Source organism: Gossypium hirsutum, chromosome D03, assembly GCF_007990345.1.
Source record: "Gossypium hirsutum isolate 1008001.06 chromosome D03, Gossypium_hirsutum_v2.1, whole genome shotgun sequence".
NCBI classification, from domain to species: Eukaryota; Viridiplantae; Streptophyta; class Magnoliopsida; order Malvales; family Malvaceae; genus Gossypium; species Gossypium hirsutum.
This window is the reverse complement of record NC_053439.1, coordinates 6,481,482-6,508,376: the sequence shown is the minus strand read 5'-3', so window position 1 is coordinate 6,508,376 and position 26,895 is coordinate 6,481,482. Positions and strand designations below refer to the sequence as shown.

Here is a 26,895-nt window from a genome sequence, read left to right as displayed (position 1 = left end):
ATTTCAGGTTAAATTATACAATTGGTCCCTATATTTTTTCGTTTTTAGCAATTTAATTTTTTTCTTTTATTTCTTTTTAGCTTTCCTTTTTCCTTTTTCATTCTTTTTTGCTTCTCCCTCTGTTTTCCTCCTTTTTCCCTCTAAGACGATCCTCGCCATCTATGCTCCATCTCTCCCTTATCCAACAACGACTCCTAACCTGCCAATTCTCGTCATTGCATCTTACCGACGCTTCAAACATCGACCCCAACAATAAAAGGGTTCATTTTCCAGTACTTTCGTAAAATGGGTCTCTGGAATCGCTGTTGGTTCGAGCATAGGTGCAATCTACTGGTGGTACTCAACTTCAACTTCGGATTGGGGTTCTGTTTTTTTCAATCTTTCTCCAAATGGTCAATGGAAAGTGATGAATCTACCACCGATGGTTCGAAAACCATGTTTCATAAAGTAGCTCTCCCTGACTATAACTCTAAGTTCATCTTGGGAGGTTATTGTTCTTTTTTCAAGTTTCTCTCAATCCTTTTTTGCTTTTAATTAGTAGTAAAATGAAAAAAAAAATGATGGTACATTTTCATTTTCCATTGTAGAGGTGTATAGAAGGAAAGTTTTCTTTAACTATGAGAAGCGATTAAGATTGCGGAGTCCACCGGAAAAGGTAAATGGTTGAATACTTTGTTGATTATATTTGGTTTACTTGCCTTTAGATTGTAAAGATACTGACTTTTGCATTGAGTTAGTAATTTGTATTTGGTTTTTGTAAGGTATCTTATGGATATTGTTGTTATTTACTCTTTGTTGGGTCTTCACGTCTCTTCATGCTTGCAGGTTTTTGAGTATTTTGCCTATTTTCAAATCTCGAAAGAGGAATTATTCATGAGACCAGTTGATCTAATGCAAGCTGTGGTTCCTGTTTTTCCTTCATTTGAATCCCACATTGTTAGAGATGGTTATTTGACACAGGAAAGGAAAGTTAAAAACAACATAAAAGAAAAAAATTAAATTACTCAAAACGAAAAAATTGGGGACCAATTATATAATTTAGCCTAAATGTTTGTTTGAAATGTGTCATGCCAGCTTACTATTACACCATTAACTGTAATTAACGACTAAAAGGTTACAACATGATAACGTAAGCTACTAAAACGTAACATTTCAAACATAAGTGACTAAAATGTAATTTGAGGTAAACAAAAGTGACTATTTTGGTAGTTTACCCTAAGAAATATAAATCAAGAAAATCATATGAATGCTTGATTGATAGTCAAACCATATGAAAGAAAGGAACTGTGTTCGTTTGAATCAAGTCTTCACCACCAAATAAGTGAAGTAAGGAGGACTTGCACCGGGGCTCAGGCAGACATAAGCACATTGGAATATAGGCAAACCATCGAAGCAAAAAGAACCCTTTGATGAGTTTCTTTCCAAGCTTTTGCTTCATCGGTGATAGAAATGTTTCTACTGATTTAAATTAATATTTATTTTCACTATATTCATTTTAGAAATAAAAAGTTAAACAACTCAGGTTAAGTTTAAATGATTAGATTTAATTGCATTAGATATCTCCAAACTATCACCCTCGTTGTAAATTAGTCCTTAAACTTCAAAGCATTCTAATTATATCTCTAAACAATTGATGTTATATCAATTAAGTCTTTTCATTATTAAAACTATTAATTTAACTGTTAAATGAAACATCAAATTTTACGCGGTATAATTTAAAATGAAAATTTTAAAGAAAAGTAAAACATAGGCACATAACTTTCAATAGTAAAAAGTAAAAAGTAAAAATAAAGTAAATCGAAAAAGGAGAAAGTGAATGGTAACGTTTTTGCAGAAGCTTTGGAAACATAAAAATCAAAATTTTTACAACATCTATTTCGACAATATTCATTTCTTTTCTTTAAAAATTTCATTTTAAATTATGCACAGAAATACGATGCCTAGTTTAACGGTTAAATTTACGATTTTAGTAGTGGAATAACCTTATGGATATAACAATTATAGTTTGGGGATGTAATTAGAATGTTTTAAAGTTTGGGGGCTAATTTATAATAAGGGTCATTATTTGGGGATGTATGACGTAATTAACTTAAAGTATTTTTTAGAAATTAATGTTTTATTTATTTTCCCCCAAAAGTATATAAAAATTATAAAATTATTTTAAAATATATAAGCTGTAATTTAATATTTATAAATTATCTAACAATCTCTTGGTCAAATTGAAGTTATTATATGAAAAATATTTAGCAATTTAATATATAAAATTTAAATCAATATGCTAAAGGCTTATGATAGGATAAACTAAAGTTTATTTCTCCGAGTAATGGAACATAACAATTAATTGACTAGTGTATTAGCACAGTATTGTATCAAGTCCTTATCAATGGTAGCTTGCCAACACAATTCAAATCTCACTAAAGGCTACGACAAGGTGATTCGTTATCTCCATATCTCTCTGTTGTGCCAAAATGTTTTGCCACTAATGGTATTACAAGTAGAACAAAATACCGAGATAAAAGGAATTCATATTAGTCGTATGCACCACCGATGTCTCATTTGTTGTTTATTGATGACTCGTACATTTTCTTTAATGCATACTTAAGCTATTGTAAAAGAATAAAAACAACTATTGAGCACTTATTGTCGAATTTTTGGACTGACAATAAACCATGCCAATTTTGAGTTGTACTTAAGTAAATCTAGAGGTGCCAAAAAAAGATGTTGGCTTCCCAACATTTTAGGAGTTCACATTGTGGAAAAACCAAGCAAATATTTGGGAGTTAACCTAAGCCTTATGAACAAGAAAAACAGTTTTTCCAACCGATCTTGAATCGCATGTATTATAAATTAGCAATGTGGAAAACTAAACTGCTGTTTCCAAGAGGTTAGTTGTCATTTATCAAATCTACATTGGCATCTCTACCTCTTTATACCTTATCTTGTGTATAGTCCCTATACTGAACTCTATTAACAAAATAGTACGTTTGGTGGGATCATGATCCCCACAAACAAGGATTACACCTATGTTAATGGGATGATGTCTGCAGCCTAGTGTATTACAGAAGTCTAGGCATCTGTTGCTCCTAAATGATAAATTATGCTTTTTTAGCCAACCAAGAATGGAAAATACTTTCTAATCCACAAGGCCTTATGCAGATTGCTTTATTGGCCAAATATTGCATGAAACAAAATTTTTTACAAGTACAAACAAAACGAACAAATACCTAGACTTGAAAAAGCTTTCTGCGTAGTCATGAACTATTAATGATTAAATATTCAAATCTAGGATGGTAACAATGTTTCAGTGGTCAATCATGGACTCATCTTAAAGCAATCTCCTAGTCAAAGCTTACTAGGTTTACCTATTAGTCATTTACAACCTGCAAATCTCGTAATATGGAACTACAATATAATTCGATTGCAATTGCACAAATCTTGGGCCTTTGAACTTTTCTCTTGGGCATTTTCCCTAATGAAAATAGAGGATTGTTATGTATGGAAACACAACTACTCCGAGAATTTCAATGTCAAGGAAGTTTTTAGGTTCTTACAACAACAACATCTCGCGACAAAACCAAGAACATATGTGCCTATCAATTGGCAAGCGTTGTGGAAGCTTAAATTACTAGTTTTTTTTTCCTGGAAACTCTGCAACAACTGCTTACTAGTTAGATCAAAACTACATTACAAAATCACTAGGATTGAAATCATATGTCCGTTTCGTTGTACTGAATCAAAAGTACTAGATCATTTATTTTGTACATACCCATTTACCCATTTAGCTTGGTTTGATTCAAGCTTAGGAGTTCGAGTCGATTGCATTGAAAACCCACACATAACTAAATAGGTAGCACAATGGTTGAATGACTCAGTGCCAACCACATGGGCATTATTTATTCTTTACTAGAAATATAAAAGAAGAAGGATAATTTCATACATTTCTATCTTGAGATTACAATTTTTATGTATATATATACAATGAATTTTCAACAGAAGGGATAACTACTCATAACTAATCACCAGAATTTGGTTGAGCTTAATAACTTTTCTCAACTTACAACAGTTACTTCCTTTGATATTCTCTCTGCATTTACTCGTTGAAAAACATCAAATGCAACCACATTCAACCTGTCACAAAACTGAGCAAAAACTCCTATGTTTAATTGTAACACCCTTCACCTGGTTTGGTTGTTGGACCTGAGTTATAGGATGCTACAACAATTAACAAGCATATCACGTACAATTTCGAATTTAAACATTCAAATAAGAAATAAAATATTCTATTATCTGAGCATAAAATGATTTATAAAATAAATTGAGTTTCAAACAAGCTTACGAAAGCTCTTAAACCAACCCGGAATCAAATAGAGACTTAATTGATAACTTAACAAAAAGTAGGGAAATTTCAGCAAAAAAGGGTCACAGATTCATGTGCCTAGGCCGTGTGAAGAACTGAAACCGTGTGGAAGGAAGTTGCATTGTTGTGTTGCCAAGTTGTGTAACTAACTGAAGTCGTGTAGACCTAAATGCAATAATTTAAGCTTAAAGTCACACAACCATGTACTTAGGCTGTGTAACAAATTGAAATTGTGTGCAAAATTTAATGACCATATGAACAGTACCACATGTAACACCCCTAACCCGTCTCCGTCGCCGAATCAGGGTTACGAGGCATTACGAAACCAAGCTCACATAAACATAACTTTAATATCTAATTCCAAATGCAAGTCCAATTCATGAACATATATAATCAAATTCAAGCATGGAAGTTAAACTCTTTTCGCATTGCTATTTACACAATAGGATTCAAAATTATCCAAAACATTATCAAGCCTATACATGCCATAAGATCGAGTTCAAATATTTAACAAAATACCAAAAGAAGTCGATAGTGTGATGGGCGGTGCTGATGATCCCCGAGCTCGTAACGCGTCTCCAAAAAAAAATCTATAAAAACGAATGAACGAAAGCAAACAAAGTAAGCTTTTATAGTTTAGTAAGTCTACAGCATATCTATAATACATATAAAAGAATCATATAATTCTTTAAGTAAATTTATTGAAATTACAATCATCAAATATGATTACTAATCAAACACTACTTTATTGAGTCATTTTGTTTAAGTCTAAAAGGATGTATATTTATCTAATACACATAAACGGACAAATGTATATACATTATATGCATATAATCAAGTTATTAGTATAATCCTTAACAGCATATACTGATTTCTAGAGTACTTATTGTTCGCACTTCATCGAATCCATTTAAATACAACTATTCAACTACATATATCAAAAGCCAAATTTTTATGCTTATCATCCATAAATGCCGAATGCACATATGCACCTATACCCATCTATGCCGAATGCATAGATACATACACTTATTTTCACCTATGCCGAATGCATACACATAAATATATCCACCTATGCCGAATGCAACATATATATATATACATATCTATCAATTGCTTAGACCAAATATATGTATATATATATGCTCATCAAGTTAATATGACTAAAATCATGTGATTGAACATTTATGTATACATCGATTTCATATAATCAAAATCATAGAGGTATCAATTGTATATTATCACATGCTTTAAACGGATTCACCGACATTTAGCCTGCTAGGTTTTAAAACCTGATTCAATACACCGGCTCTTAGCCTGCTAGACTTATAGTCCGAAATGTGTCACCGGCATTAAGCCTGCTAGACTTATAGTCTGAAATGTGTCACCGGCATTAAGCCTGCTAGACTTATAGTCTGAAATGTGTCACCGGCATTAAGCCTGCTAGACTTATAGTCTGAATTATGTCACTAACGATAAACCGAATGATACTGAGCTTTAACAAAAGAATCTCAATTCATAGGAGTTGTATATCATAATGGTATATAGAATTCACATAAAAATTCAGCTCAATAATTTATAAACTATATCCTTAACCCACATCGGTATAAAAAGTTCAGTCATCAAATTCAACTCAATATCTAAATTATATATCCGAATATATATATGTATATATATATAACTTAACACAATGAAGCATATTATTAATATCGTACTTTCGAACACATTAAGATAATCCAAGCTAATAATTTCATCTCTTCAACCCCGTTCAAGAACCTTTACAAGAACATACATACCTAATCGAATCTCCCTTTTTCATATATAAGTTTCATACTTAAATTTATCACAAGAACATATACATGCATAGTTGCATAGTCGAACCCCTTATAAACTTGTATAAATGGCACACCTAAGTTCAATACGAGAACATATAGATGTAGATTTGCATAATATATATAATTCACTCATACTTTTAATTATTTCAACTATCATATTTTTAATTATAATTCATCCAAAAACAGCTCATATACTTATTTATATACTGATTTTATGACATTAAATAGCTAATAGACTTACCTCGGATATCAGCAAACACGATCGACTATTCGATTATCTTCGACTTCCCCCGATCCAAATTCGTTTTCTTCGTTCCTTGATCTAAACATAGTCAAATTTAACCTTTTTATTCATCAAAACATTCATTTGAGTCCAACAATACATAAATGGGAAAATTACCATTTTGCCCCTAACATTTTGCACTTTTTGCAATTTAGTCCTTTTTGCACAAAACACAAAATACACAAAATTTGCCCATAACACACAAGGGCCGAATATTCATGGTTCTCATACAAGTCCACACATTGCATTTATTTCACATTTTAGTCCCTCAAAAATTTATTTTCACAATTTAGCCCTAAATACTCAAATTCATCAAAATACCAATACAAAACATGTTAATCTAAGACATATCTTCCATTATTCATCATCAAACATCCCAAATCACAAATATTCATCAATGGCATAATTCAAAATATTCATCAATTCACAAAATTAAGACATGGGTTTTGAAGTATTCAAAGCAACGATCTCAAAAACGTAAAAATTATCAAAAACTAAAATCAAACTAACCTTGAATTGAAATCCCTAAGATGGCCGAATGCTAAAGCTTGAAGAACAAAGTTTCTTTCTTTTTGTTTCGGTGATACAAACAATGAAGAAAGAAAAAAAACTTATTTCTTTTATGTTTTAATGATATAATAATATAATATTATACTATTACTATTATAACTTTTATATTTAATATATAAAAAGTATATATTAACTATCATTGCCGTCCACTATCTTTTAAAATGGGCTAATTGCCCTTTAAGAACCTCATATTTAAAAGCCACCATCAAATAAGCACTTTACACCTTAATAATCAAACTTCACATTTTATGCAATTTGATACTTTTGTCAATTAAACACATAAACAACAAAATTAATTCACGAAACTTTCACACATTTAAATTCACACATCATAAACACACAAAATAATATTAAAATATTTTTCAGACTCGGATTTGTGGTCCCGAAACCACTATGTCCAATTAGAGTCAAAATCGGGCTGTTACACCACATGGGTGTCATGTGTGAAATGGTATGCAAATTATGCAAGTATACACGTCGAATCAAGTAATAAAATGATATGTGAGATCGTCTCCACAAGAATCGGATTAGGTATAAAAGTGGTTAAGTTATTATAACGAATTATGATTAATGTTATGACACCAAGTTAAGTAGGCAATGGTAAATTAAAGTAGTAATATGCAAAATGTATATTGACTAATACTGAAAAATGCTAAGGTAAAGCAAGAGTAAAAATGCAATGGCAATTACAAGAATAATTACATAAATAATCTGCGAGCGAATAAATAAATAACTAAGAATGCTATGGCAAAGATACTACGACAAATGATTAAGGGTCTACGTTGTTGATTTGGAAGGTTGGGATTACTAAGAATCTGCCCTTACTTTCAGTAATGCCTCAGCAAAATTGTACTCAATCTACTGCTCAAAAGAGACCTAAAGTGACCTGCTTCTTTTGAGAGCTAGATCTCAAGTTATCTGGCCTGTGTCTATAGGCCTTAGCACGGTACCCTGCACTACTTTACCTTCATTCTATACAAACGCTGCTTTATGTTTAGAGTCTGCTGCAAGTATTCAGTCGAATACCCGCTTGTATCATTCAATTCCAGTCCAACTAATCTAAACTTTTCAGAATTAGATTTAGTTTATGGGCATACTGCACACTCATCTATGTGTAGAGAATGTACGCAACAATTGGGAAATAAAATAATTGAATGAAACAGTAGATTAAATCAAATATATGCTTCAACCATTAAAGAAAATAAAAGTTTTATCATGTAATCCCAACCCTATGACATTTAGCTCATGGGTTGGCAATTAAAATTCAAGTTCAAAATCACACCCAACATCGTTTCGATCAAATCAATTCATGAGAGAACATCTTAAGAAATAATGGAAAAACTTAGAAAGATGGTTGTCGCCAAGTCAATCCACAATCCAGCATCACAGTATCCTATTTTGGTTGAGAGGGACTACCTTCGATTTCCTCCTTTCGTCTCTACTCAGCCACTACCCTTTATTGTTGCCTCTAGATCTCTACACCCTTTAGGGTTTCCTCCTTTGGCTTTTTATAAGCTTTTTCCCTAGGGTAAATTTAACAGTCACTGATATTTTCTCATATTTTTAAGCAGATTTTTCTAGTACAAGTAGAGTTAGGCTAAAACTATTATGCATTGAGTGTTTACTTGGTCTTCCTGGAATTGCCACGGCATCTGTGTTGGCAAATTGTCCAACCTTTTGCCACGACAAACCTTCATTCCTTTATTTCTTTCTCTTCATCCTGCACCTGCCAATTATTATCAAACAAATGCTTCTCGCAAACAAGTAAAAGTAACATATAATAACTTTTAAGCACAATCTAATCTTCTTAATATAATGCAATGAAAATTACGAATGGAATGTCCTAAAAAAACAACTAAATTTACTTAAGTACAGATAATAGACCCAGTCTAAAGGCATTAATTATAACTCTTTTCAAGAGTTATCACACCCTAAAACCTGAGTTGTTGCTTGTCCTCAAGCAAGATATGCATGAATGCATGAACGTAAGAATTGTCATAAGAACATAATCACCTTTGTATTATTAGACCATTAAGAGAGCATTTTGTACTTTAGTTCTCAGCAATCTTCTATGTCTAAAAATTTGATCAAGTTTCATAAGCTTATTTAGCAAAGACAGTACAAAAAATATTGTTCTAAAAGAAAGAAAAATCCTAAGTATGCATGTAATTTTCACTATAGCAAGTATCTCCTAATTTAAATAACTCTGTTTTCATCTTTTCTTTTCTTTTTTCCTTTTTCTTCTGGCCTTATACATACTCAATTACATAAATATCCATTTATTATGCCTGTTTTTTCTACTAGGGGATTCAGCTCGTCACATGATTCTTTGACTCGACAATTACAATAGAGCATATACTAAATTGTCGAATACTCAATCATGTCATGATTTGAATACTTACTCATGAAGCTTAGGCTTTTGACTAAAAAGATGGATGGAGTAAACAACTACCTCCTTAGCTACTTAGCCTATTACTACAGTGGAGTGCCCCTAATTTTCTTTTCTTTAATACATACACTTACTTGAACTCACCTTTCTAGTCAACAACACGATGGAGCAAATAAAGTGGTGCTGACTTACTTGGCAATTATAAGCATTGGAGTATTTGATAGCATTTATTTCCTTGAATTTTCTTAAACATTGCCACTTTATTCATGATTGAGTATTGCCATTGTACTAAATTTAGCTTCAAGAATCTCTAAGTTTATTAAAAGAAACTTACTATAGATCATTTGTAATTGCAATTAGGACATTTTAATTTTAGGGATCAATTTACAAGTAAACTATCCTAAGCTAAAATTACCTAATCCACTGTCACAACTTTCTAAGTTTATTAAAAAATTAAGCTCCTCATTGCACATTACAGACAAAAACACACTCATCACAGTGTAAACAATTCCTGGCAATCTTGTGTACCATTGCAAAATGAATGACAAATGAACAGAAAAATACTAAAACAACATGTTCAACTAAATATCTAATGCAGTCTAGATGCACAATACACCCCCAAACCTAAGGGATGCATTATCCTCAATGCATGTATAGATATGAATCATGAATGCAAGAACATATATATGTACACAATGAGATGTAATAAAGGGAGAAAAACTTCCCGAGCTTAGAACTGAATGGTGGTACTTTAATTACGGTGAATGGTCTTTCGTGTACTCATATTCTAACTCATCGGCCTTTTAAGTAAATTAAGTGGTACATCCACCTCTTCATTATCAAATTTGGTGAGTTCATCAATAATCTGATTGATCTCACGATCATGTTTAGTCATCGGTTAAGTAGAAGGAGGTGGAATAGCCGCAATGCTGTCCATTGGTGGTGCAACTGAGGGATTTTCTTCCTTTTCGTCCTCATGGTCAGTTTCAATGTTGACAGGCTTTGTTTTCTTTGGTTTTTCCTCTGATGCTTTGGGTGCATTCTCTTTATTGGCAGGATTCATCTTAATGGGCTCTGCATCACCAACCCATTCCCTTCCTACAGTTTATTAAACAAATGAAATGAAATAATTAAGAGAAATTTAAATTGAGAAAATGAAATAAAAATAAAAAGAATTTTCAAGATGTTGAAGTTAAACATCTCAAAAATCAATGGACTATTTGTCTCGCTCTACATGAGCACTCAGTAGTGCTTCAAGCATTGTCTATTAACTTTAAATATGTCCTACGTTTTCATGTCCTTGACATCAACAGCTCCATGCGAATATACATGAGCTACCAAAGATTTTTCATCAAAATTGAAAGGTCTATTTTGCTCTAGCAAAGGGCATAAGGGTCTCCGCTTAAATGAATATTCATCACTATTAGAATTGTTGTGGCAAAATCTCATGAAATTTTCCTCCACTACTGCTCCTATCAAGTCAATGACATGACATTGTTCATTCTCAGCAGCACATTTCAGCTCATTAAATACATCAAAAGTAACTTGTTGATCATTTACCCTTATGGTTAACTCGTCTTTTTGTACATCAATTAAAATCCTTCCAGTAATAAGAAAAGGTTTCCAAGAATAATTGACACATCTTGGTCAGCTTCACATTCTAAAATAAGGAAATTTGTAGGAAAGATAAATTTATCTACTCTTACTAGCACTTCTTCAATTTTACCTTTCAGATGCGCATAGAATCGGTCAGCCAGTTGCAACGTAATCGTAATAGGTCTTGTTTTTCCAATTCCTAGCTTATTGAAAATAGATAGATGCATTAGATTTATACTTGCTCCTAAATCACATAACGTCTTACTAACATAATGATTTCCAATTAAACATGGAATAGTGAAACTCTCTGTGTCCTTCAACTTTGGAGGTAATTTATTCATCAATATTGTTGTGCACCCTTTAGTGAGAGCAATAATTTCAAATTCTCTCTATTTGTCCTTCTTTGGCAATATATCTTTCATAAATTTCACATAATTGGACATCTGCTCCAAAGCTTTTACTAACGATATGTTGATATGGAGTTGCTTGAAGACCTCCAAATATCTTTTGAACTGAATATCTTAATTAGAATTTTGTAATCACTGAGAAAAATATGGAGGTGGTCGTCCTTTAGATTGCTGATATTATTTTGTCGTGGCATTTTCGTTGACAACATGATCAGATTTTGCCACAGCATTTTGCTGCTTACCCTTTTTAGGTTCAGTATGTTTCCAGATGACTCTGGGATCTTTACATGGTTGTTATTCGAATTATCCTCTCTTGCCGTGGCATCTTAAGCAACGTCATCAAGCTGAGTTCCACTTCTAAGAGTGATGGCCTTGTACTGTTCCTTCCCTTGTGATCTTAAATTCTCAGTATCACTTGGAAAAACTCTTTGTGGCCTCGAATTCAAAGTATTTGCTATCTACCTCACTTGATTCTCAAAAGCTCAGAGGGAAGCAGTTTGACTCTGAATTACAACATCATTCTTGGCCATATATTCCTTCAGCAAGGCTTTAATAGATGATGATGATGAAGTCGATGATTGACCTTGTTGGACATTTTGCCTTGGCATAGGTTAAGTATAACCAGGGGGTGCACTGTTGGCATTCTATCTCACAACATTGTTTAGATTCCCCCCACCTTGATTATTTAACTAAAATTCTGATGCTACTGCCACCCTAGATTGTAAGTATTGGAATAAGGGTTATTATCCTAGTTAAAATTACCCATGTAGTACACAAATGTTAGATTTACTGGGCATTTGTAAAAAACATGGTCTTTACAACAAAAAAACTCGATAGTTCAACTGATTTCATCTCTTAGAATACAGTAGGCCTTTTCATTATTTTGATCATATTAGCTAAAGAAGATACTTGAGCTGTCAATGAAGTGATTACATCAAGCTCCATAGTACCAACAGCTCTCTTGCCCGTCCCAACTCTTGTGGTCGGATATTGATAATCATTGTTGGCAATCTTTTCCAAAATCTCATATGCTTTATTATAGGATTTATCCAACAACGTACCATTGGTAGAAGCATCAAATACTATCCTCGTATGTTCATTCAGCCCATTATAGAATATCTCCATTTGAGTCTAATGTTGAAATCCATGCATCAGACATTTTTGAAGTAATTCTTTAAATCGTTCCCAAGCTTCATATAGCGTTTTATCCTCTAATTATCGCAAGGATGTGATGTCATTTCTAAGCTTGACATTCATATTTGGTGGATTACACCGTAGCAAAAACCTCTGGCAAAGATCATTCCGTGATACCACTGTTCCTAATGACAAAACATTTAGCCATGCTCTCGTACAATCTCTTAATGAATATGGAAAAAGTTTAAGTTACAGAGCGTTTTCGGGAACACTTTATTGTCTAAATGAGTCACATACCTCTAGAAAAAGTCTTAAATGTAGTCTTGGATCTTCAGTGGGTAATCCACCAAACTGTCCTACTCTTTCCAACATTTGAAACATTACCAATTTCAACTCAAACTATTGAGTCTGTATTTATGGTGTGATTATCCCTAAATTCGAGTCATCCAAAATTGGCACAACATGCTCTTGAATTGGTCTATCAAGGTTATTTATCACGCCACGAACATGAAGATTAGTGCCCTGACCATTCAAATTATCATTCATATCTGGTATCACCTTACGAATGGGAGGATTAGTATATTGACCATTCAGATTATCATTGAGACCGGGATTATTCTCGTTCCTAGCCATTTTTCGCAGTTCTTTCTGCTTTCTTCGTAAAATTCTTTCGATCTCTAGGTCAAAAGGATACTCTTTATTAGCAGGAATGCCTCTTCTCATGCACTGATAGCAAACCTGTAGAAATTAAATTAAACTAAGTTAAATAAAACTAATGGAATTAAGTAAAATAACAAAACCAAATTTCACCAAATTGCCGATCCCTGGCAACGGTGCTAAAAACTCGTTGCGTGTGAAATGGTATGCAAATTGAGCAAGTATACACGTCAAATCAAGTAATAAAATGATAAGTGAGATCGTCTCCACAAGAATCGAATTAGGTATAAAAGTTGTAACACCCCCAACCCGTATTCATCGTCAGAACCGGGTTACAAAGCATTACCGGACATATCGGATAACTTATCACTAATTCACAAATAAATAACATACATAGCATACTTTAATCGATATATCACCTAGATACATGTCACAATATCAAAAGAAAAGTACATTACTAAAATTTCTCTGAGGTCGGGATTGCTCTGGATGCTGGACTGGACACTGGTTTTCTACTAACCTAATAGATATATTTCTGTATCAAATCTTCTAGAAACTGAATTCCTCATTCTGACTGTTCGTCTATTTACCCATGAATGCACAAAATTTATTCTCGGTCCTGAGAATAGACTCAAATGCATAACAACCAGTTGCCTACGGATTATCCTTCATCCTTTATTGCAGCAGAGCCATCTCCTGCAATCTATAAACCTGAACCTGAACCATCTTATCTAATACCTTCGAACGAAAACCTTGAAAACCTATCCAGCCAGAAGAAAGTAGATAATTTAAACCCATTGTGGAGACCCAAAATGTATTGATTCCATCATTGATTATAACTCAATTAACTTTTCAATAAATAACCCACTATGATTACTAAAATCATTAATAATCTTATATTATCCCAATCACTAAAGAAATCAATTCAGAAGAAATTTCAATTAACCTGCTCTTTAAATTTTATACCCGAATAACTCGATTACTCGTGAACAACTTCTTCCTTAATAACGACATTGCGTATCCCAAATAATCTTTAAAAAAAGAAAAAAAAATTGATATCTTTTCTAAAACTCTCTCTTTACTTGCTATCCCATCCTCAGCTCTGACCTCATTATTATTCATTCTATTATTGAACTCTTCAATTTCACACTTGTAAACTTAATGAATATAATTCTTGTAAATTCCATTGTACAGGCGAAGGGGTGAAGGTCGTAAAGCCTCAAAATTTAACTCTCATATATACACAAGTATAACATAACATTTATCATTATCATAATCATTATAATCATTCAACATTTTCAACTATAAAACAAAAATAAATATATCAGCATCCAAATCCCGACTCAACTCGACTCAATTAAGGCATGTACCTCTAGACTCAATTCCGAGCTCGATTTAGTCCGAGAATTGGCTAAACCTACAAAGCTCTGATACTAACAATTGTAACACCCCTAACCCCAAATTGTCGCTAGAATAAGGTTACAAGGTATTACCAGACATATCAAACAATTTACAAATAATTCTTAATTAAATAACGAACATATATAAAAGAATTATAAATTCATATAAATTTATACTAATTGGTTTCATTTTAAAAAAAAAATTCGACAGCATTTCTGCTTATTTTTACATAAAACCCCCTACAATTAAAAGAGTTGAAGGTGCAGCTACAGGACTTACTAGATCGTGGATTCATTAGACTGAGTATTTCACCTTGGGGAGCTCCAATGTTATTTGTTAAGAAGAAAGATGGATCAATCCGGCTTTGTATTGATTATCGGCAGTTAAATAAAGTGACGATCAAGAACCGGTATCCATTGCCCCGTATAGATGATTTATTTGATCAGCTAAAAGGTGCTTCAGTATTTTTGAAGATTGACATGAGATCTGGGTATTATCAGCTGAAAGTAAAATAAAGTGATGTTCCGAAAACTGCATTTCGTACTTGATATGGTCATTACAAAAGTGGTCAAGTTATTATAACAAATTATGATTAATGTTATGACACCAACTTAAGTATGCAGTGGTAAATTAAAGTAGTAATGTGCAAAATGTATATTGACTAATACTGAAAAATGCTAAGGCAAAGCAAGAGTAAAAATGTAATGGAAATTACGAGAATAATTACGTAAATAATTTGCGAGTGAATAAATAAATAACTAATAATGCTATGAAAAAGATACTACGGCAGAGGATTAAGGGTCTACGATGTTGATTTGGAAGGTTGGAATTACTAAGAATCTGCCCTTACTTTCAGTAATGCCTCAATAAAATCATACTCAATCTACTGCTCAGAAGAGACCTAAAGTGACCTACTTCTTTCGAGAGTTAGATCTCAAGTTACTTAGCATGTGTCTATAGGCCTTATCATGGTACACTGCCCTGCTTTGTCTTCATTCTATACAAACGTTGCTCTATGTCTAGAGTTTGCTGCAAGTATTCGGTCGAATACCCACTTGTATATTTTAATTCTAGTCCAACTAATCTAACCTTTTCAGAAGCAGATTTAGTTTATGGGCATACTGCACACTCATTTATGTCTACAGAATGTACACAACAATTGAGAAATAAAAATAATTGAATGAAACTATAGATTAAATCAAATATATGCTATAACCATTAACGAAAAAAATCATCATGTAATCCCAACCCTATGAGATTTAGTTCATGGGTTGACAATTAAAATTCAAGTTCAAAATAACACCCAACATCATTTCAATCAAATCAATTCATGGGAGAACAAAAGAAGAAATAATGGATAAACTTAGAAAGATGGCTGTCGCCAAGTCAATCCACAATCTAGTAGCACAGTATCATGTGGTGGCTGAGAGGAACTGCCTTCGATTTTCTCCGTTCGTCTCTACTTAGTTGCTACCCTCTATTGTTGCCTCTAGATCTCCACACTCTTTACGGTTACCTTCTTTGGCTTTTTATAAGTTTTTTCCCTAGGGTAAATCCAACAACCCCTGATATCTTATCCTATTTTTAGGTAGATTTTCCTAGTACAAGTAGTGTTGGGCTAAAACTGTTATGCGTTGAGTGTTAAGTCGGTCTTCCTGGAATTACCACGCATTTGTGTTGGCAAACTGTCCAACCTTTTTCCATGACAAACCTTCATTCCTTTATTCACATCTTGGAATTGACTCGGTCTTTCTCCGCATCCTGCACCTGTCAATTACTACCAAACAAATCCTTCCCGCAGACAAGTAAAAGCAACATATAATAACTTTTAAGCACAATCCAATCTTCTTAATATAAAGCAACGAAAATTACGAATAGAGTGTCCTAAAAATGCAACTAAACTTACTTAAGTATAGGCAATTGACCCAGTTTAAAGACATAAATTGTAACTGTAACACCCCTAACCCGAATCCGTTGCCGGAACAGGGTTACGGAGCATTACCGGATATTACAAATCAAATAGACATAAATTACATATCATAACAATATTCATATCAAAACCAATTCAAAACATACATATTGTCCATTATATGAGCCATTGAGGCCTTAAATACGCATTAGAAACAAGTCGGGACTAAATTGGAAACTCAAAAAAATTTTCGAAAACATTTAAAATTTTTAACATTGTAGGGGTTATACGGCCGTGTGGCCAGGCCATGTGACTCACATGGTCAAGTGACACCTTGGTGTGGACATTCAAAATAAGGACACATGACCGTGTCCTAGCCCGTGTAACTCACCGACTTGTGCCACACGGCCAAGCCACACATTCGTGTGCCAGGCCATGTGAGCATACTGACTTGTACCCTTAATAAGCTACAGGGGACACACAGTTGTGTGTCACACATGGCTGAGACACACGCCCGTGTCTCTGTCCATATGGACGAAAATATACCATTTTCCAAGCCATATTTCTCACCCAACTTGGCACCAACCTAAACTCAATATTATGCACATCAACAAGCCATAACAAGGCATCCAAAACAAGCCAAAATCAAGTTTTAAACATGTAATATTTCACATACAACCAATATGCCCTTAGGCATATCAAATGACAATATTCAAACATGTATTTTCAAATATATAACTTAACCAAATAAACCATCAATTTACCAAGCTAATTTACATCATTTCAAACCAAATCATTTATCTACCAAAATATACCATTTGGTGCCAAAAATGCATTTCAAATACTAACATATTTAGACATATATATACCTTACATACCAAGGTACCAATTCATCACATCACAAACACATGTACAAAATGCACATTTAGCTAACATTTTATCTTTCACCAGACAACCATAAACCAACCATACATCAACCATATAAGACAAATATGCAGAAACTAAAATGTGCCAAAACACAAGACAAACAAGTGGCTAATCTCAACAAAATACATATAGGCCAATTTTAGCCAAAACAACCTATACATGCCATTATAACTGAAAATAGCCAACCAAAAGTACTGAATGAGCCAATGGATAGTGTGATATAGCTCTGACAAGCTTCCAACCCAAACTAACTTCTGAATCACTATAAAACACGAAAAATAACACAGAGTAAGCATTTAAGCTTAGTAAGTTCGTATAACATAGAATTTAACTTACCATTTAACCAAAATTTAGGTAAGTAAACATAGTATATCCCAACCAATTTGACCAAAAGCCTAAACAGATGTTCACCAACATATTAGCCATGTAAATCCCATATAAAATCCAATACACATGGATAAATTCAACAAGTAAACACATTTCATATACATGTATTATTCATTTCATATATCAATGTATCATGTAACATCACTTTCATGTATTTCATGTAAATACCTGTAATAGATCATATTGGAATCATATAATCTCGTAACAAAACTGTGTCCGTTGAACCATTTAGAATATAATTGGATATGTGGGTAGTACACACGAGGTGTATTGAACTATAATCCGTCAATTCATGTACATGTATGCTCATACGAACTCTGAATAGGTATACTTTTTTGAGCTATAAACGGTAAGCTCCTCCGAGCTGAATAACGGCAAGCTCATGCGAGCTGAGTATCAGTAAGCTTATACGAGCTAAAATCGGTAACCCTAATGACATGTCATTTGTATCTTATGAATTCCTAAGGTTCAAACGGGGCTCGATAGTCATCGTAAGTCGTCAGATATACAATCGATATTCATTCATGACAATTATTCAATCCATAAACATATAATTCAATTTAAAATATATAAATGTACAATTTAATTACACGAACTTACCTCGATGAGTGTACGTAGATACGGAGGCGATTAATCCAAAATTTTTTTCTTTTCCCCAATCTAACTCCGTACGAGGTCTAACTTGATCTATACAGATAAATTTAACTCAATTTAATATTTTTCACATTCAATTTAGTCCAACATGTAATTTTGACAAAATTATCACTTTTCCCTTATACTCTTAATTCTTTGACAATTTAGTCCCTAGGCTCGAAAAATGAAATTCATACCATTTTTCCCTTACACAAGCCTATTCTATTTCTATACATACTAATAGCAGCCCATATTTTTCAAAAATTCACAAATTTACCACATAATATTTTTCTATTTTTCAACTTAGTCCCTTTGACAAATTCACTAAGAATTCCTTTACAAAAGTTGTTTATCTAACAACAACCATTAATTTTCTATCATCAAACTTCAAAAATCACATACATTCATCAATGGTAAAACCATAATAGTTTAAAATTTTCACAAATTAGTCCCTGGTCTAGCTAGATTAAGCTACAACGATCCCGAAAACATAAAAATAAAAAAATAGGACAAAAATCAGTTACCAATTGAACATACAAGCTTGGACGAATACTAGGGATGAAAAATGGCTTCTTTTTGCTTAACAATCGGTTGCGAAAGATGATACTAAACGATATTTTAATTTGTTTTTAATTATTATAATCTTAATTACTTAATTGCCTATTTAACCTTTTAAAACATTAATAATTACAAAATTTCCAAGTCATTATCATCCACTAACATACTAATGGTCTAATTACCACCAAAGGACCTCTACTTTTAAGTTCCATAGCTATTTAATACCTTGAGCTATTAAAACTCAACTTTTGTACTTTATGCGATTTAGTCCTTTTTAACAAATTGAAAATGTAAACGGTAAAATTTCTTAACAAAATTTTTATACAGTATTTGTATCATGTTGCGGGTAATAAAATAATAATAAAATAAATTTTTTGACCTCAAATTTGTGGTCTCAAAACTACTATTCTGATTTCACTGAAAACAGGTTTTTACAATAACTCCTTTTAAGAGTTATCAACGAGCGTGTGGCCAACAATAGACAACATGATTTTCAACAATCTACAAGGAAGAAAAATGAAACACAGGTAAACTTACTCAAAGTTTAGTAAGTTCGTATGAAAATAAACACAACATACTTGACATGTCATATTTTAACAACTGAAATAACATATAAACATAGTATTCCTTGTCACCTTACACAATTAATGCCATAACCAAATTGGTTAGTACATTATCACATAATGATCATCACATACATCTGAGTAACATAGTAACCATAATAACTGTAACACCCCTAACCCATATCAGTCGCCGGAATAGGGTTTTGAAGCATTACCAAAGTTTATCGATCAAACAGGCAAAATTCTCAAACATTTCATATCATCAAAACAAGTCATCAAAGCATCATTTTAATCTAAATTATAAACATACCAAATCCAAATCAATTTGCCTAGTTCATGAGCACTTAAACGTAGAATTAAATTCACTTGCACCGATCTAGATTTAGTTCAATTTACCATGCCATAATATGGCTTCAAAAACAAATACTTATTTATATGTATAAAACTAACCAATATTAAACTTATAACATCATTTACATTCAATCCACAAATAACTATTATTTAGACACCCTAGGTACATGCCGACACAAAGAGTAATCATTACCATGTTTGAGTTCGGGAGCGTTGTCGGATGCTGAATTGGCTATCAAAATTGAAGTACCTAATCTACGCACAAAAAACAAAACCGTACGCTGAGTAAAACTGAGTGGTATTTCTATAATCTGAATATTTAAAGACAAGATAATATAATATACATATTTTAATTATAAGCACATTTGAATATTTAAGACCACATTTATTCATACAATGGCAATAGTCATTCAATATTCAATTCATAAATACATCATTTCATACCATTCTCAAATCTCATCACTTGCTATATAATAGCTTTTCACATTTTAATATATATATCATTTAAACAATAATATTATTCAATCCATATCCAATTCATGAATACGTAATTCATGTGTCTCATTTTCATGTTTCAATTCACTATCCCATTTTCATTCACATACAATATCATCCAATATCAATCATAGTGCTATTTTATTTAATTACCCCTATTGACACGACTCGGAATCGGATGGATACATGGATCCAACCACCAGTTTGGCACCCAGTGCCTCATCGAATAAATCTGAAGTAATAACTGCGCCCAGCTCTATATAAATTTGACACCCAGTGTCTCATCGGTTACACCGAAGTAAATTGGCACCCAGTGCCTCATTGACTCGAAGTAGAAGAAATTCCTGAACTCTTCCAATCCTATGGCATGCCATCTATATCCGACTCAGCCCGATACAGTTAATAGGGTTTAATTTCACTTTCCAAATACAACCAATATTCAATTATCATATTTGCACATATATATTCATTTCAATTCAAATAATCAATATATTCATAATATATATCAATTCTGTCCATTCAATCAACTTTTAATTCAATTCAATGTCAAAGTGTCAAATACTCACCTCAATACTTACCATATGCATCAAATAAAAAAAATACAACAATTAATAACTAGTTTTGGATTATAGAAATACAAACTAGGAATTCTGAGCTATTCCACGTCAACTTTATCTTTCCTCTTTTTAGTTGAGGATTCCAGTACGACGTTAGCTACAAAATTAAAACAATTAAAATTCATCAATACAACACAATTCAATTTCATGTTTCAATTTCAATTTTTATTCAATTTTTTCCTAAATTTCAATTTAGTCCCTAAATCGAGACTAATTTTTATTCTTCACAATTAATTCTATATTTTCATACAATTTCCACTTTAAACTAAATTTAACTCCCTATTTTCACTTAAATCCCTAAATTTTGAATTTTTCATTATTTAGTCCCTATTACTCAAAATTTACAATTCATTCTACAATTTAATCCTTTTTTCATTTCTAACTTAAAAATCTATCAATTTAATCCCTAATACTAAAATTATTCACTATTAACAACATTTAAAAACTCAATAATTGCTAAAATTTCGACATGGGTCGGGTAGTACTTAACACCAGGATTCCAAAAATATAAAAATTACAAGAAAATGAGACTAAATTGACTAACCAATTGAACTTAGAACTTTGAAACCCCTAAGCCGTGGATTCTTCTTTCTTTCTATTTCGTTTTGCTTGTCTTTCTTTTTTTTCTTTTATTACTATAATATATATTTACTTAAATATTAAGTAAAACATATTATAATATATATATTTTAACTTTAATTTATTAATAATATATATAATAATTTGCACCTTATGTCACCTCATTAAAGAACAATGGCATAATTGCTTCTTTAGTCCCTTTAATTATTCTTTAATCTATAATTCAACTTTCACTCTATATGCAATTTAGTCCTTATACCTAATTACTCTTAATTCATGCAAATTCATTTAATCAAAACCTAATTAACTACACAACTAACTTAGTAAATATTTATTAAAAATATTTACGAGTCCGATTTACGAAAAAGGAGTCCCGAAAATATACTTTTCGACACTCCTGACTATCGGGTTGTTACAATAACCATAATCAATTCATTATTAACATCTCCATTCAAACACCCTTTCATTTCAATTCGATTTCATAACTTAGTTTCACTTGGAGAAATATAGTAAATTAACTTCGGATACTCAGGATAACTTTGCTCACACGAGTTTTAAATAGGGACATTAACCTTTACTCGATGCTGCTCACACTAGCTGTGGAGACTTTGCAACATATGTTGGATCTCAGCCATCGACAAGGTATCTAACACCGATACACAGTACCTGATAACATAGTCATCGGTACAAGCCAAATTTTTAAGTATGATTTCTGACAAGTGCATGTGAAACTGCTTCACAAACTTATATTTTTTCTTTCTAACAAGCAAGTAACTACGAACTGGGTCTCGCACCTTCATGACGAGCCCAGCTCATAATATGGTTTCCAGACTAAGTTTTTGTTTTCATGACGAGCCCAGCTCATAATATGGTTTCCAGACTAAGTTTTTGTTTTAACTCTATATTTTAAACATATTATGATGTTCCTGTATATTTATTGAGTTATCATTGAACTCATCTACTCTGCTCTTACTTTACAGGTAAGTAGATCGCAGAAGGCAGTGGCGAGGTGATTGGCCTAAACGAGGCTAGTCAATATGGGTACCAACGAACCCTGGGAAAAAGGCAATGTGGTTAATTGTTTGGGATTAGAATTGTTATAATAGATGACTTTGTTGTTTTATAACTCAATTTTTCCTTAAGTTTATTTTTACTTCCAATTCCGCGAATCTCGTAGTTAAATATTTGTTTGTTTGTGTAACACCCCGAACCCGAGACCGTCGCCGGAGTCGAACACGAGGTGTTAACAGACTTCAAACCACTTATTTGACATTTCCCAGACAAGCTGCCAATCTGCGTACTAGTCGCTTTAAAAATCATATCTTGAGTTCTGAAACTCAAAATCCAGTTCCGTAAATTTTCCCTGGAACTAGACTCATATACCTATATGGTAGAATTTTTGTAGAATTTTTGGTCGGGCCAATTAGTACAGTTTATTAGTTAAATTCTCCCCTATTACAGGGTGCGACTGCACTGACCTTCATGCATTACGATTTGGATAACTCCCTGAACAAAGCTTCAATACTGATGCCGTTTGTTTCTATAGAAAATAGACTCAGAGAGGAATCTATAAATATATGGCATGACTCCTGATTATCTCTGGTTAATTTATAATGAATTTCCAAAGTTGGAACAGGGAACCCAGAAACCATTCTGGCCCTGTCTCACGAGAACCTGAATATCTCTTAACATACTGTCCATATGATCGTTTTGTTACTTCTATATGAAAATAGACTCATCGAGCTTCGATTACATAATTTATTCACTATTTAATTCCATTCCTACTAATTTTTGTGATTTTTCAATCCCACGTCACTGCTGCTGCCAGCATCTGTTACTGAAGCAACTATGCCCATTTCGTGATTTCTCATTGATCTATCTAGTAATTCATCATACATATCACAAAATTATAATCATGACTAGCCATACCAAAGGCTAATCATTGTCAAACATCTCCCTACTACACTATTGCCATATCATGAATCTTAACACCAAAATTAATCAGCCATGACATATGGCATAAAAAGAAAATCGAATTACCAAGACTTACGACCTAACGTTATAAAACCAAATCCAACCGAACATTTATGCCATTTTCGCATGGCTAAAATTTTACATACCAAATTTCAACAAAACATATTAGCCTATACATGCCGAAATGTTCTCCTAGACCGACTAAAAAGAAAATACCAAAAGTTGCTAGCCGGTGTGATGACTCCGATGACGGCCCGATCACGCAAAAAGAGACGAGTCCAAGAAACCTAAAATAGGTGACAAGGAAACACCGAGTGAGTATATAACTCAGTAAGTCATAAGCAATGCACTACCATCCATTAATAACATTATCACAAGAGGAAGCAAAATGGAACGAGGCTAGTTACTCCATCCATACCGAACCATACCATAGTTCCTCAAACCTATCGGTTCAAGCTCATACCAAGTCATGCATTCACATTCCATATACTAATCAATAGGATATTTGAGGCATTTTCATACATCATTTTATTTTCGTTACAATCATACAACTAAACGACCTTTCACCTATTCCATGATAAATCTTATGTACGTGACTTCAATTATAATTGTCACATAGGTTCAAACTTACCAAGCTCAACTTCAAATATAAACATAGCGCTTATTAGTCACGAACTCGAGGTACTTACCCGATCCGCTGTCCGTGATCAACTCAATAATGTCGCACACTTAGTGTCCATAGTGATTCAAAAGTATATATTAAGTCCGCACACTCAGTGCTATATAATCAACTTGCACACTTAGTGCTACATAATCAAACTCGCACACTTAGTGCTACATAATCAAACTCGCACACTTAGTGCTACATAATCAAACTCGCACACTTAGTGCTGTACAATTTAAACCCGCACACTTAGCGCCAATCTCATGATCATAAATGTTTATACCCGCACTCTTAGTGCCGAGATCAACAACTCAATACATCTCACCTCTTTTCTTTTCATTCAACACTTTCATCACCACATACATACATGTATATATATATTTATCATTCCATTCAGCATCATTACATAGACGTTATGACCATTTAAATTAATACAAACTATATGCTTAATGACTTACTTTATGTTGGGTAAAATAATTCCGAGTCGGCTACTCGATGACCTTCGATTTCCCCTTGTTGGACGCCTCTCCTTTAGGTTCTTGAGCTTAAATAAATAAATCAACTAGTTTAATTACCTTGCTAGTTATTTATATCCCGTAACATTAATAGTTTCATATCAAAAGAAGCATACGACAACATTTTATTTCAAGGTACATATTCATAATTCAAATTCGACCATATAAACCAATATCATCCACTTGATCAATTATAGAGAATTAAAGTTAATATCACCATGTGTACTCTATATGGCCCATTATACATAATCAAATTTAACATCATCTATATATTTACTCATATGGCCGAATATACATACCCCCATATAATATCATTTTCATTCCATTTAACACTTAATTTCCACCACATAAACACTTGGCCGAATAATCCTAAACTAGCAAAACTCCACATTTGTTCATACCATCTTTTAAATTCACATGTATATTTTATTTTTACATGAACCATAGCCGAATCGTTTTAACCATGAGTAACATAACAAGCATAAATCATGCTTATGGATATACCATGGCTGATTCAATCTAATCACATCCAAAATCATCAACCATTTTCAATGCATATAACATATATAAACATGAATAAGTTTCATATAATCTCTTAACACATTAATTTCTTTCATCAACAATCTTTTGTTTCTTTATCCATCAAAACTTAAAGGTAAGAAAAAAATCAAGTTCTTCTCACACATACCATAACCGAAAGTTCCATCTAACACTCTAAATTCGAAATTTTAGTATGGCTAGGTAAGAAAAACGTGATGATTAACCTGAACAACTAAGATTTCAAAAGAAAGATTAACAAAATTTACTAACCTCCTCTTCATTCAAAAGGCCGAATGCCTTTGCCCCCCTCTTTTTCTTCTTCTTGTAGGGCTAAGAAGAACAAGGTAATAACCCCCTTTTTTTTTACTTCTTTTATTATCCTTAGTATTTCTTTTATTATTTCCTTTCCTTTACATAAAATAATGACCACTTCATGGAAATTTACCACATATTCTAATATATGCTCCATCATGGCCGGCCACTATGTATAAAAGAATGAGTATTTGACATGCAAAGCCATTATTCTCACTACATGCTTTAATAGGTCCTTATAAATTAACCTATCACATTTCAAAATTTTCTCACATAAGTCCTATTTACTAAAATTCACCTACAATTAAACAAAATTCAAATATGAAATTTTCACACATGCATATATACATATAATAAGCATCAAATATGACAGCTAATTATTTTTATGACTCGGTTTAGCGGTCCCGAAACCACTTCCCGACTAGGGTCAATTTTGGGCTGTCACAGTTTGATTATATTGACTTCCTTCCAGTATGAATAAATACCTAAAGTTTCATTAGCCTTCCTTTTGTGCGTGATCTGTTGTGTTCCTTGAATTTTGTCTAAGCGTGACTTAACTCTTGATGGGAACCCGTTTTTTATGTGAGGTATCTATGAATTTGACTCCTTCATGTTTGCGACCTCGAAATTACATGCGGACCCTTATTAGTGAAAACCTTACTTGTTTGCGAGCCGAGTTGAAGTATGCGACACCTGGTTGTATGGTCTTTCTTGATGCGAACCCATGTATGTTAATTATGTGAACCCATGTTGCATATTATTATGTGAACTTATGTTATTATGGAACCCATGTTGTATGTTATCATGCAAACCCTTGATATTAAGTTTTAAATACTTGTGTATTTTTATTCGAATATGCAAACTCTGAAAATCATTATGCTAACCTTAAAGTGTTTGTTGTTTATTGACATGCGAACCCTTCCCCTTTACGTAAACTTTATGTGCTCGCATGTTTTATATTCCATGCATGTTATTATTACATTTCGTTGCATTATGATAACTTAGCATATTTTATGCTGCAAAACCGTGATGTGTTGAAGGTTAGGTTGGAATTTAATGGAGAGTCACTCCGGTAGCTAATATGGCATGCCGGATTCGAGTCGAGCCAACTTGATTGGGTCTGAAGTGTTACAATTTTGCTTATGTACGAATATATATATATTTATGTATATATTAAATTTGAATATTAATTTTTTTGGCAAAAGAATATTTAAGAAAATTTCGACTTAATGAACCAGGCCG

At 32.7% G+C, this 26,895-nt stretch overlaps 1 protein-coding gene and 1 non-coding gene across 2 annotated transcripts; both read left to right on the top strand.

Annotated features, from left to right (window-relative positions):
* Positions 1 to 246: 246 nt before the first annotated feature.
* LOC107950888 (calcium uptake protein, mitochondrial) lies at positions 247 to 1,514 on the top strand. The gene is made up of 3 exons (XM_016885808.2): positions 247 to 487; positions 588 to 655; positions 826 to 1,514. The coding sequence occupies exons 1-3, from the start codon at positions 286 to 288 to the stop codon at positions 997 to 999; spliced, it is 444 nt and encodes a 147-aa protein (XP_016741297.1). The 5' UTR covers positions 247 to 285; the 3' UTR covers positions 1,000 to 1,514.
* An 11,064-nt stretch (positions 1,515 to 12,578) lies between these two features.
* On the top strand, positions 12,579 to 12,685 carry LOC121215784 (small nucleolar RNA R71). Its single transcript, XR_005911758.1, has one exon. It is a non-coding gene; the product is annotated as a small nucleolar RNA R71 (small nucleolar RNA).
* Positions 12,686 to 26,895: the final 14,210 nt, after the last annotated feature.

Coding starts and splice junctions, on each gene's coding strand:
- LOC107950888 (XM_016885808.2), top strand. CDS start 286: ATGGGTCTCTGGAATCGCTGTTGGTTCGAGCATAGGTGCAATCTACTG. Junction 488..587: donor CTCTAAGTTCATCTTGGGAG/GTTATTGTTCTT, acceptor TTTCCATTGTAG/AGGTGTATAGAAGGAAAGTT. Junction 656..825: donor TGCGGAGTCCACCGGAAAAG/GTAAATGGTTGA, acceptor TCATGCTTGCAG/GTTTTTGAGTATTTTGCCTA.